This window comes from Amblyomma maculatum, chromosome 1 (assembly GCF_055883805.1).
Source record: "Amblyomma maculatum isolate TAMU_Amacu chromosome 1, ASM5588380v1, whole genome shotgun sequence".
NCBI classification, from domain to species: Eukaryota; Metazoa; Arthropoda; class Arachnida; order Ixodida; family Ixodidae; genus Amblyomma; species Amblyomma maculatum.
This window is the reverse complement of record NC_139344.1, coordinates 339,873,638-339,886,475: the sequence shown is the minus strand read 5'-3', so window position 1 is coordinate 339,886,475 and position 12,838 is coordinate 339,873,638. Positions and strand designations below refer to the sequence as shown.

At 41.4% G+C, this 12,838-nt stretch overlaps 1 protein-coding gene across 1 annotated transcript in view; it reads left to right on the top strand.

Annotated features, from left to right (window-relative positions):
- Tace (ADAM 17-like protease Tace) overlaps positions 1 to 12,838 on the top strand; it is a 29,564-nt gene that overhangs the window by 12,525 nt on the left and 4,201 nt on the right. Inside the window, exons 8-20 of the mRNA XM_084588645.1 lie at positions 2,471 to 2,581; positions 3,324 to 3,329; positions 4,152 to 4,270; positions 5,590 to 5,659; positions 5,784 to 5,916; positions 6,199 to 6,300; positions 7,067 to 7,129; positions 7,910 to 7,983; positions 8,740 to 8,855; positions 10,188 to 10,266; positions 10,669 to 10,757; positions 10,828 to 10,884; positions 11,479 to 11,720. Of these exons, the coding sequence (XP_084444771.1) occupies positions 2,471 to 2,581; positions 3,324 to 3,329; positions 4,152 to 4,270; positions 5,590 to 5,659; positions 5,784 to 5,916; positions 6,199 to 6,300; positions 7,067 to 7,129; positions 7,910 to 7,983; positions 8,740 to 8,855; positions 10,188 to 10,266; positions 10,669 to 10,757; positions 10,828 to 10,884; positions 11,479 to 11,720 (1,261 nt within the window). The remainder of the gene's footprint in view (positions 1 to 2,470; positions 2,582 to 3,323; positions 3,330 to 4,151; positions 4,271 to 5,589; positions 5,660 to 5,783; positions 5,917 to 6,198; positions 6,301 to 7,066; positions 7,130 to 7,909; positions 7,984 to 8,739; positions 8,856 to 10,187; positions 10,267 to 10,668; positions 10,758 to 10,827; positions 10,885 to 11,478; positions 11,721 to 12,838) is intronic.

Genomic DNA, 12,838 nt, shown 5'->3' with positions numbered 1-12,838 from the left:
CCCTTTGTTTAAAGAAATAAATGCTACTTTTGCAGACTTAATTTTGACTCTAGTATGGGAAATTTGTTTACTGCAAACTTTACTGCGATACAACTAATGCGACCCATGTGACCATCAAGGTCTATATAAGTAGGCTCGGCTCCATTCTTAATCACTTAAACACAAACAATAGCCGTACACATGCTACTGTGGTGGGCCAGATGCCATAGGGTTGCATTCGTTGAGCACAAATGTTTGAATGGAAGTCTTTGCTGTTTCATGTACACTTTCCCACTGCAACAACTCATCAGCACATTGTAATTTAACTTTTTTTACAAAATTGCATGGTGCTGCAGCTTTCCCTTCACCAATGATGTACCAAAATGCCTGTGGCAGGCCACGTCTGACATGTTTGAGCTGCTGTGAGCCTAGCATTGTTACTAACACAGTATAGTTTATCGGTGAAACACCACTGCTGTTAGCCCTATTGTGTTGTCAGTGTACACCAGTGCAGAATGTCTCTGTGGCATTGTGCACTTCTGCACATTGGGAGTGCTATGCTGCTGTGACTAACTCGAGGAATGCGGGCATGTTCATTGCCACTGGGCAGGTCTTCTCTCGCAGCCTGAACCACCGCTGGTTCTGCCTGGCACACTTGTTTACCGATCAGAAGTTTGAAGGGGGCATCCTGGGCCTCGCTTACGTGGGCTCGCCTCGCCGCAATTCCGTGGGTGGCATTTGCAGCCCCGGTATGAGCACGCCTCCTTTTTCTCTTCTCTTTCACGACGCGCCACTCCCTGCTTCACTCCATCTAACTGCTGAATTTGTGAACTTGTGTAGGGTTCTGTTTCCTCTTTGCTGGCCGTACCATTTTTTGCAAAGGCTCTTGGCCCAGCAGGCTTATGTTCAGAGCAGGGTTGCGTGTACATTGTGGCTAAGCATCCACATTAACTTGTGTTTGGGAGCATGAAGACAGTGCAAGAATTCCTCCTTGACATCTTTAATTGCAAAGATACCAGCTATTGCTGGCGACCACAAGACCCCCATGTGCACTTTATTTAGTACTGCTTTGGCACGGAAACATTTGCCACAAATAGTACAGGCTTGTAGGTATTACCTTGTTTTTATTTGCGACTTGGATGACTTCTCTGTCTTGAAATGTGCGTAAGTCTTGCGGTCAGCATAGACATCGAGCAAATTAAAACAGAATTTTTTCTCTGTAAAATATTACGGGGATAGACTTCTTGACTGAAAACGGACCTGCGAACAGTGTTGAAATTATTTCACGTTCAGAGCATTCAGGGCATATGCATATAGCATAGTGGCAATTTTGTGCATTGACTGTTTACTGACTGTGTAGTGGTCATACATCAAGATCAGCCAGGGTAAAAGAGAGGGCAGTTATCAGCTGTGATGTTGTTTTAGCACAAATGGTGGCTTAGGATAGCATTAATTTTTCTTTTTCTGTCACTCATTCTTGCTCTTTCCTACTGTCAAATGTGCCTGCTAGTGCCATGGCGCCATTTTGCAATCAGCTGAAGCTATGATTCTGTTCTCCTTGCATAGCTTTGCCATTTTTTTGGTTTGATCTTTTTTTGTTCTGTTGTGTACTACTCTGGTCATTGTTTAAAACATGAACGCTTTCGCTTGAGAAGCTGAAACAATATTGGAATTGCATCAAATTAATGTAGTTGAAGGATAAACATTGTTACACTGAGGTTATAGTGGCACTGAAATATTTTCATAATTCCACAGAGCATCTCGGCATAAAAGAATGGAAATTTTGATGTCATGCAAGGCACATGCACTTTGAATTCTTGCATCAGATAAGTGCTTAAAAGTACTGATTATTATTCCAAAGAAAAAATATATTGAAGTGGCTGGCCGGTTATCTCTTGCTTTCAGGTGAAAAAGGTTTGGCAAAATCACTGATTAAGTCATTAAATTAAGGTTTTGAATAAAAGGGTTCTGACACGGGTCAGCTAGGTTTCTTTCACCAATGTGTTATCTTGTAGGGGGCTTTTTTTTCCCCCAGATTTTCTGCGCTGAGAGTTCTGCGCAGTGTTTGTACAGGTGATAGAGTACTCAATTTTGCACTCTTAAGCCTGGAATGCACTGAGTTCGGAAGTGGCACCTGATGTATCATTTTCATGACGTGTTGCTGGCCACATGAAAAATTTAATACAAAGTGCAGTGCATTAATTGGGCGCTTACTTTAGAAATGCTCCTCTGTTAGTAAGACAACCGCAGTGAAGAACTGTATATTTGCTTGCCTAGTTTGCAATTGTACAAGTATATTGCATTCACAGTTGAGACAATTGCAGCCATGCAGACAACTTAGGCTTTAACTACTTCAGTGCACTGATTGCCTATTCTAAAATTTTTTTGGGGGGTATGAATTGCTGCTGGCTTGAACAGCTATCACATTGGACTAGAAGTAGTGTTTGTTGTCGCACACCTTTGTGAAGATTCTTATCAGTGTTTCTGGTAGGTTATGTGAAAAATGGCTACACATTGTACCTCAACTCTGGGCTCAGCACATCACGAAATCATTATGGCCAGCGAGTGATCACCAGGGAGGCTGACCTCGTCACAGCACATGGTAGGGATTCCTTCCACATGGAGTATTTTCATACCTCTTATTAATGTGAAATTTATGAAGTGTTCAAGCATTCCCTTTGGGGCCATGTTAACAGACATTAAAACTGATGTTTTCCTTGTTTGTAATCATGGAGAGGAAGCACTTGTGTGTAATCCTGACAGGCATTGAATTATATTTCAAGCCGTTAATTTCTAGAAAAATCAGTGTAAGTGACATTCTAGGGATAGGCCTTCTGTTTCTGTATGTCATAAATAACCCCCTCATTTGTTATTTCCTTAATGGCTCTATTTTATGTGCAATTAATTGTCTTAGTATGTTCTGAATGCTAGCAAAAATTAAAAACAGCTTTGCACATTGAGTGCCTTGATTGCTGGCAGATAATGCATTTGCAGCTTCTTTGTAGCCGACATGTGGTATTTTGTTTACGGCTGATAATAAGATTTTTTGTTCAGTTTGTTTATTAATGTCTAGCATGTCAGAAGGAAATTTAACTGAAATATTTAAACGTTGAGGTTTTTCGTTACTGGTACTTATTCCACGATTTGCTTGCAATGGAAGTCCATTCCTTCGGCACACTGGACAGATGATACACATAATTAACCTTGATGACACATTCTCAGATGTTGTAAAAATGTATCAGACATAACTTTTTCTGCCAAGAGATTTTCTAAGCTGTTTTTTTTTGTTTGTTTGTTTCTTCTACCACTGTTTCATTGGACTTGTGGCTACTGCTGAAATGCAGAATTTGGTAAGTGCATCCTTTCTGTATGCTACCTTGCTGTGTTCTTTTTGTACATACCAGAGCTAACTCTCAATATATCTGTTTGAGCTGGTTCCTATACTGTTCCCACACAAAATATACTAAGCACAAATATGGATGTCTTGCCCAGTTGGAGTCTTATTACATCAGTGTTGCTTATTAAATGTGTGCTTCGTGAAACTGCATGTGTGGGCCTCAAGCATACTTTTTTTGGAATCATAGTAAGTCCATGCTTAGAACAAGTGGTTGTGTAATAATAATAATTGGTTCAAAGGAAAGGAAAGGTGCAGTATTTGTCACAGTTCTGTGGACACCTGAACTGCGGTGAAGGTGGAAGTGATAATAGAAAGAGTGAAAGGGGAGCCGTAGTGGAGGGTTGCAGAGTAATTTCGACCACCTGGGGATCAAACGTCTTTTCGTTTAGCCTCCATCCAAACATGGGCCTCCATCCAAACATGGCTGCAGGCATTCCGGGATGGAGGCAAAACAGAGAGGCGTCCGTGTGCTATACGATGTCAGTGCGCGCTAAAAATCTTCAGGTGGTCGAAATTACTACGTAGCCCTCCACTATGGCCCCCTTTCTCTCTTTCCACTTTCACTCCCACCTTCCTCCCTTTCCTTGCCCCACGGTTCAGGTGTCCACAGAAACACGTGTGACAAAAGTTGAAAACTGGGTACTACAAAATGAATTCATATCCACATATCCTACCTGCAAAATGAATGTTATGCATCATGGGTGGCATATTTTGAGGAAACAAAATTTTTCAGTTCAATCTACTAATGTGCAGAGTTCTTTCGTTCTGCGTACAGGTCACAACTGGGGCAGTGAGCATGACCCCGACCTGCCTGAGTGCTCTCCAGACTCCCAGCGAGGTGGATCGTTTTTGATGTACACTTACTCTGTGAGCGGCTATGATCCCAACAACAAGGTTTGTCATGCTTCAAGTCATCACTGAACAAAGGCCTCTTCCTCATCTGCTCACCTGTCTCTCTGCGACCTTGTGCTATATACAGTAAAACCTTGTTGGTAAAAAATGCAGAAAAAAATGCATTATTCAGGAAAACGTATGATTCGAATGGCCTAATTTTGAGAACTTTACTTCTGAATGAGGTACAGAGGCATTTAGAATTGAGACTTTCACTGCATAAAAGTATAGGTTATAATTTATAGACAAAATATGTACTGGTCTTTTTTTTTAGCTCTCGCGGAATTCATTCCAATGCGTTGTTCTCAGTGATGAGGGTAGGGGAGTAATAAATCCGGTTCGTAGTAGAAGCTATGGCAAGCCAGAGTCGCTTCCTTGGGCATTTCCAGATGCTTCACCTCCTTACACCATTGACATGTGGGGAAGCAATAGCGATGTCTTACAGTTGCAGCGTTTTTGCTCATGTATGCGTCCCCTGGACTTGGCCCACTTGTATGCAAGCGAAAAGTTAAATGAAATGATGTTTTTGCAAGGACGAATGCCTCATATGTTGGCTTATTGACTTTCTTTGATGCTTTGCCCCTCTCTTTGCATCTAGGCACTGCAGGAAAACGAATGTGGCGGATGAGCGCTGCTGATCAGTTTTTCATTTTGCGAGTGCTCGTTAGCACATCTCCGGTTGGTCGTAAAACATATTATACAACCACTATATATCGACGTTTCAAACGTAGTAACCGGAAAATTGTGTTATCCGGGAACATGTTAACCGGGACAAAATAGTGTAACTCTATGGGAGATGCTTTACTGCCCGCGATTTTGAGCGTATGAAACAGGAAATCATATGAACCGGGAACTATATCAACAAGGATCTACTGTATTTATTTTCTCTTTGAATCAGTGGTAAACGGAATCAGCGTTCTGAGAAATGTTCCTTTCTTTTCTTTTTCAGAGAATTTTAATGGTAAAATTTGGCAAAAGAACTTCTATAGGTTTTCAGAAAATTTCACAAATAGAAAATTTATTTTTTTCCCCCTCCTCAAACTACTTGATTTTCTAAATGGTTGCCTGGGGAAAACGGCCAGAAATAAGGACTTTTAAGCCTAATTGAGAGTATTTTCAGTTATGGCATGGAACACTACTGGTTGAATATGCTGCGTTACACTAATGAACCAACCATTTGTCGTCTGGTTACCTGCACTACATGTCGTGCTTATGTCTATTTCTTTCTCTTGATTTCCTTGCATTCTTGCAGTAGGTATGAACTACCAGCAACCATAGCCCATTTGCAACTTTACATATCGCCCTCTTTTTGCTTGTTGCAGAAATTTTCTCCATGCAGTGTGCGGTCTATCAGAGCAGTTTTACTAGCCAAGGCAAGCAAGTGCTTTTCAAGTAAGTCCCTGTATGAGGTAGAGAGGAAAAAATGGAAAGGGAGCCATGTAGGTTTCAGCTTACTGTTTCGTCAGTCTTGTCCCGACAACTGCATTTTATTCCTTTTTATTCTTTCTGTTCCTAGAGCCTGAGGAGTCCTTCTGTGGGAACTCGTTAGTTGAAGAAGGGGAGCAGTGTGATGCTGGACTCATTGGAAGTGAGGACAGTGACCCATGTTGCGACGAGGAATGCAGACTGAAACCGAATGCCAAGTGCAGGTACTGTGGTAGCCGTTTACTTTTTGAACGGAGCAAATTTATGGCCATGTTATCGGTGATGCGAGTTGTACTGGTATTTCTAGGGCTCTGTTCGCTTGTTGCACATTACAGCGTCCTTTGAATGGTACTTTATTTGCTCAAGAAGCAAATTACTAGACGCCAGTGTTGTGGAAAGATGGTTGCAATTACATGCTTTAAAGAATTTGTAGCATTTGTTACCTTTCTAAAGGTTGCAGTGATCTGATTCTAATTTTTTTTTTTTTACCTGTTCTTTTTGTTTAGTGACAGGAATTCACCGTGCTGCCGGAGCTGCGACTATTCCCAAAATGGGGCGCTCTGTCGAGAGGCACAGCCCAATGCTTGCAAAAATGAAGCATACTGCACATATCCTTTACTAGGGTGCTTGAATGTTGTGAAATATGTTCATGCATTTTAGGGGAGTCATGCCAGTTACTGAACTCACAGACAGCCATTGAGGGGAAATAGCATAACTTGTGTGCGAGAGGCTACAATGTCATTGCGTACACAGCTTCAGTTTTTCTCACTGAAGCTGTGTATGTGTATGTGTTTCATGGAAGCAGCAATAATCGGGAGCTAATCACTGGCTGTATATTTCGCAAGTAAAAGGGATTTGTGACTAGTCCTTTGTCTCATGGTGTTGACTACTGAGATTGGCATACACAGTGGCCCACTGCTGGTGTGTTCATCCTTTTTTTTTTTTAATTGAAAATGTGCACAATTGCTGAATATTTTTTAGACAGCCGCGGAAGTGTCGCTGAAAAAGAATCATGGTCTACTGGAGTTGGGTTGAAAGCTGCAATTCATCTCTTGGAACAGCTTCATTGCTAAAGGCTGCATTGTAAGGCTTTGTATACAGTGCCTGTTTGGGACCATAAGTACATGCGATAGGCTTAATTTGCAGCCTACTTGAAATTTTTACTTTCTTTGAAACCTCTGATTATTCAAATTGACCAAGCTGAAATTTGTTTGCCAAGTACATAGCAAGTGGACATTAAAGAGAGCCTAAAGCTGAACAACACATTAAGGGGTGGCGAGCTTCATATGCTTTCATGCAAATTTCATCTCTGGTTGCTCTGTACATGATGCTACTGCCGCAAGTACGATATTGTTTTCTTAATGGTGCATCCACTGGAAGGTCAGCAGAGTGCCCTCCATCGCCACCCCAGCGGGATGACAGCCCATGCTTGGACAAGTGAGTAACTTATTTGTCGTGCAGGCACACTTTCACAGAAAGCGCTCATCATGGGCACAGAAAATGATACTGCGTGCTGAAAGTGGCAGCCTAAGAGGTAGTTCAGCTGGACACTTGTACTGATGAACGCTAGAGAACAGGACGCTGTGCTTATAAAACAGTTTTTCTTTTCTTTCTTTTTTTTTTTTTGTTTTTTAGATCTTGAGAAGTGGTTCACTGTAAAGTAGAGTGGACGGGTGGAAGTGAACACTTGCGTCACTCTCCCTTAACAAGTTTTCAGTTTTAAAAGAAATTCTGGTTTTGTGCTAATATTTTGCTGAGAGTGAGTGTCTTCAAAAGGAACGATGTGCTTTTCTCACTTCTTTTTTAACTCTCCGTTGTAGAGCCTGACACAGTGGTTAGGGCACTCAGCTGCTGTACCCAAGGATGCGCGATCGAATCTCAGCCGCAGTGGCCACTTTTCAAAGGAGGTGAAAAGGAAGGCATCCATGTGTTGTATTATGCCAGTGCACATTGAAGAGCCCCAGGTGTTCAAAATTTCTGGAGCTTTCCACTACGGCGTCTTTCATAGCTTGAGTTACTTTGGGACGTTAAACCCTTTAAAAACGAAGAACCAAATCTTCGTTGTTGAATTTACTGTCAGTAAAAAAATGACTACTGTTTGGAAAAAAAGAAGAATTGAGTTCATAACAATTGTAAGGTTGCAATCTTTCATCCAAAACATGTATATATATGGTGTCTTGAACATCTTTCTCAAATCCTCTTGCTCTTTCTTTCTAGGGGCAAGTGTCGAGCAGGCGAATGTATGCCATACTGTGAGACGAGAGGAGAAGTTTCCTGCATGTGTGACACAGGTGAGAGCACCAGGAATAAGACTTCAGGGCTGTCAGTTGTATGAAGCATGAACTTGGCGTGAACCCTCAGAGGGCCATCCTTTCTCCTAAGAATGCTTATGTGCATGACTTTTCATGTCATTGTGTCACTAGCTGTTAAGCAGGCAGTGCATGAGAAGTACATACACTCCCTTATGTGCAAGAGGAAAAATGGAAGCGGCTGAGCAAAAGTACTGCAAGTATAAGTACCGATACTACTCAGCATTGAGTTGCTACTTTAGAAATGGTTTCTTATGTTAATTTTTGGTGAAAAAAAAATACATAAATGGACATTGAGGACAACTTGCATGTAATGCTTTAAAAAAAAAAATCGGTTGTGTGCTTCTTTCTGGCTATATTAATGTTTGTCCGGCAGCAGAAAATGCATTATTTGGCAACAAAATTGGATTTAAAATTGTTCCTGCCAGTCAATTCAAACTTGTGGCATCTGTTCTGAAAAGGATGGATTGCCATCATTTCGAAGGGAATCATTTTGTGAGATCAGTCTCTTTCTGTTTAGAACACGGTATCTTATCGTCACAGAATAACTTCCGTGTGCCTTTAGTGTCCTTTTAAGCTTGGCGAATCTGTGAACATTAGGTAAACCATGTTAACACTGACATTATGCAAGAGACAGTGGTAAGAATAGTATAGCAAGGTGCCCAAATAGGAAAAGGAAAGATAGGTGTGCTGGCAGATAGTGACCATTTCTTTACTTTTTTTTGGCCATATTTTCAGAGGTGGATGCTTGCAAACGGTGCTGTCGACCGTCACACAATGCTACGTGCAAGCCAACTGAGCCAATGGAGATTTTGAGGGATGGCACACCGTGCATCCATGGTTATTGCGAAAAGGTCTGTTCTCCATTTGTTGCCTTTCTTCATCAGCATATAGCATGCAGCTAAGAGTGTTGTGTGGTCAATGATGTGTATAATGCATGCAAAGCAGAGGGGCGATTCTTTTGTGCTAGCGCTACACACATTATTTTGTTACGGTACTGGTTCTTTTAACTTTTCATTGTATAAGTCACAGCATTATTTTTCACATCTGTGCACAGAGATAATTGCACAGCACCAGATTCTTTCCTTGCTCTTTCTCTACTGAACTCTCCACCCATTGAAGCTAGAGCAGTCTCCCATTGCCAAACACAACAGAATTTATTTATGCTAGTTACAGTTGTGGTCGCGACTTCCTCCTCGGTCAGGGTGCAACTTCTCACAGCTAAGTGTAACCAAGTTTTTAAAAAGGTGGAGTGACCTAGGCAGAGAAAACAAAACTCGGTGCTATTTAAAATTGTGTTCCCTAGTCTGCAGCATTTTTTTTTGCTCTGCAATGTTGTTGTTGTTGTACGTTTATTTTGACAACAAATCCTGGGTGCAAGTACAAAAGACAGATGAATTGTGCGTAATGAGGCCCAGGTACCTGTATACTGCTGAGGCACGCAACAACACTAATAAAACATTATACACTATATTTACATGCTGAAATAGACTAACATATGTATTAGTTAGTTCAGGCTAACTAAATAAATATATAAATGTTGATGGTTTGGTCCAACCAACCTTATAAATGTTGAGTTCGGCAAAAAAAATGTTAAATCAAAAGCTGTAGAGCATCACTGAAAAACAAGTTGCTGAAAAACATGGTGTTATTTGTGGAGCTTTTCTTTTCCTGGCCCTAGAATATAAAAAATAATCTGTCGCTTGACAGGGGGGCTAATTGAATGCCTCAGATGCAATCTCCGATAGAAAAATTCACTTATCTTGTATCCCACATTCATTCCCTTTATTTGATAGCACATATTTAGGCACCCAAGTGGAACCAGTATAAAGTAGTCGATCTTGAATTTTAGTGCTGAAGTTATGTGCGCAGTATCGTGTGGCTGACATTTCAGCCAGCTGTTTTTCCAAGGTGATCAGAAATTTTCATATTGATGCCTGTTTCCTGAAGTCACTGTTCAGAAATTAGCTATTTATAAATCGTCTGACCTAATTAATTTTGCAAAACGAAAAACAATAAAAAGGTATTCCTGCAGTCTAGTCCGCATGACCACTCAACAGCACTGAGTTGGTTTCAGTCTACTTTTTTAAAAAGCTTTGTTACATGTAGCTGGAACACTTGGTGTATTTGAGTGAAAGCCTCTCAGAAAAATTTGTTTCTTGGTGTTTGATTTGTTTGAATTGCAGGGAAGATGTGAAAAGACAGTTCAAGACATTGTCGAAAGGTTTTGGGATATTATTGAAGATATCGACATCAATACAGTCTGTGAGTCTGCTTGATATTACATTCTTGTTTGGCAGTTCAAGAATTAGCGTGCTGAGAAATGAATGGATTCTGTTTCTTTCTTCATTGTTGTCTTTTTTTGTGTGTGCGTGTGTTTTCTCTTTGAACTAGTCGTGTGTATTGTATTCGTGCTGAAATTTGCTTGTAATCTGGTTGTAAGCTGGAAAAATAAGCACCATTAAAAGATTGCACTAGGCCAACCACTGCACAAATGTTAAAACCAATATTCTGTTTCTTTCAGATTTTGTTAGTTTGTGTTGACTGCTTTGCAAGCTTGGCTTTTTAATATGGCAGAAAGGATTGTTATGCATATGCAGATGCATCAGTCTTATATTGGAAGTTGCATGAAAAGTGTTGTATTTTTTTTCCTCCTTTTTCTTCCAGTGAAATTTCTCAATGACAACATTGTGGGAACTGTGATTGTCGTTTCCATGATTGTATGGGTACCAGGAAGCTGCTTAATCAGCTATGTGGTGAGTAGCACTTCTGTTTATGATTGGTATACCTTCTATGAAAAACGTGTGCTATTTTTTTCTGTCTTAGGACCACAAGAGGAGAGCAGAGTACGAGAAGGCCAAAAAGACGTGCCGGAAGCGTGACGTAAGTGCCGTCGGCTGCATTTTATTTTCATTGCCACGGGAATAGCGGTTGAAAATTTGCATCACCGCTCCTAAAAGTGATCTTTCCAATGTAAATTCATGTGATAAAGGCAAAAGTTAGGTTAAGGGGCTTTCTTTATTCCTTTCTTTTTTTTTTTTCTTTAACAATTTGCTTTTGTGTGGTCAACATATCGGGTAGCAGGTGTTACTGTGTGCTTCGGCATGTTTTTTTATCATGCTTTGTTAGAGGAGCTCCTTTATGAGTAGTTTTTCATGCTGCTATCACTTAATATGCAAAGTCTGTTGTGAGGATGACTACGGCATCAATTTCAATTGTGGGCATTTTCCAGTGTTACCCTGGGCTGAATTGAAAGCTAGCATGGTAGTTTTGCTTTCTTGTTTCTGATCAAAACACAGCTCTTATTTTCTCTAAAATAGCTCAGTATTTTGGCGTCATGCCTTGGTGTATGACAGGTTTTATTTTTCACCATCTTGCTGGTTCGTCTGCGCTTATTTTTGGGATCATAAAATTAATTCTGCGCCATCAGCCTAGAACTCCCTGTGTTTACTCTGTGTTCCTTCTCTCTTCTCACAGAGTCTTCAGCCATTTCGTCCGCCATCAGACAGCAGTGTTAAGATTGTTCACATCTCGCGACGACATCCGCCTCCACAGCCAGAACCGCAGCCGCAGCCACAACCACAGCCACGGACACAGCTTCCTCTACAGACACCATCTGAAGATCCAGTGCTGGCTCCAACTTTGCGGTTGTCTACCAGAACTCCAGCAGGCGCTGACTATTGGCCTGCTTCAAGCCCTTACGCTAGCTCTGAAAGAGGGTGAGCTACCCTTCTTAGTAAATCTCACAGGGGTATGGTATCTTTAACATGCTGACGTTGGTGAGTTGTGGCATCATGGGCTCTTGAGCACATGTGGGGTCGGCCCATTCATGTCTAGCCATCTGCTGTGTCCAGTAAAAAGTTAATCCTTGCAGTTGAGCAGATGCCAAGTGCTTGGAAATTTAAGGCCCCTTGACAGAGGAAACATGCCACTTTAGCCTATACTGCTCATAGATGGCACCCTCGGGGCTGTCATGACCAGGGAGGATAGACAGTCGCCTTTTCCTCCTCCTCCTTATATATCACTTTTTTTGCCTTCTTTCTCACAGCTGTCCTGTCCTCCTCCTTTCTCGGTTTTTTTCCTGGTGGTTGGGGTCAATCACTCTATCGTATTTGCCGTATTTGGTTATAGTGGGGGTACATGCACGGCTGGCATGGGCGGGACTTCATTTTAGGTTTTAAGTTTCAAGTTCCCGTCCATCCTGTCGTCATGCTCCATGTTTGGCATCTGGCACTGTTGCTAAATAGCGCATATATTCTGTGGCTACCCTCTTTCATGGTGTGCTGTACGTTGCCAGCATTGTGATTGCTAGTTTCAAGGTACATGCCGCATGCAGTAAGTGGCAGTGCACAGCAGTAAATTAATTTTGTCAGTTTGCAAACAGATCTGCGTGAGTACATTTCCCATGTTTCTGCATTCGAACCTTGTTCGCTTTGTATATGAATTTGAGATACAGATATGTTTTTGCTGCTTCGTAATATTCATATCTTCAAGATTATAATGTGGTTTCTCTTGGCCACCCATACCAGCACAAGTGCCCACCTCTGTCTGAAATTTGTGAAAGACAGTGCTGCAGGGGCACTGAGAACAAAGTTTAGTTGGCCGGCAACAATGGCTCAGAGCACTCTAATCGTAAAGATGCTGCTTTGACTGAAAATTTAGCTTTTGTAAGCTTGCAAAGGGCAAAAATAAAGGGAGGAGGGGCAAAAAGTGGGGTGCTGATGCTGTTTCTTGGGCAAGGGTTCAGCCTTGCGGTTCTTTTCAGAATAGTAATCACTACGGAGTCCTTTTTTGGTGTAAACATCATGGGTAGGAATTGAGTGATGAGAAGATCTTT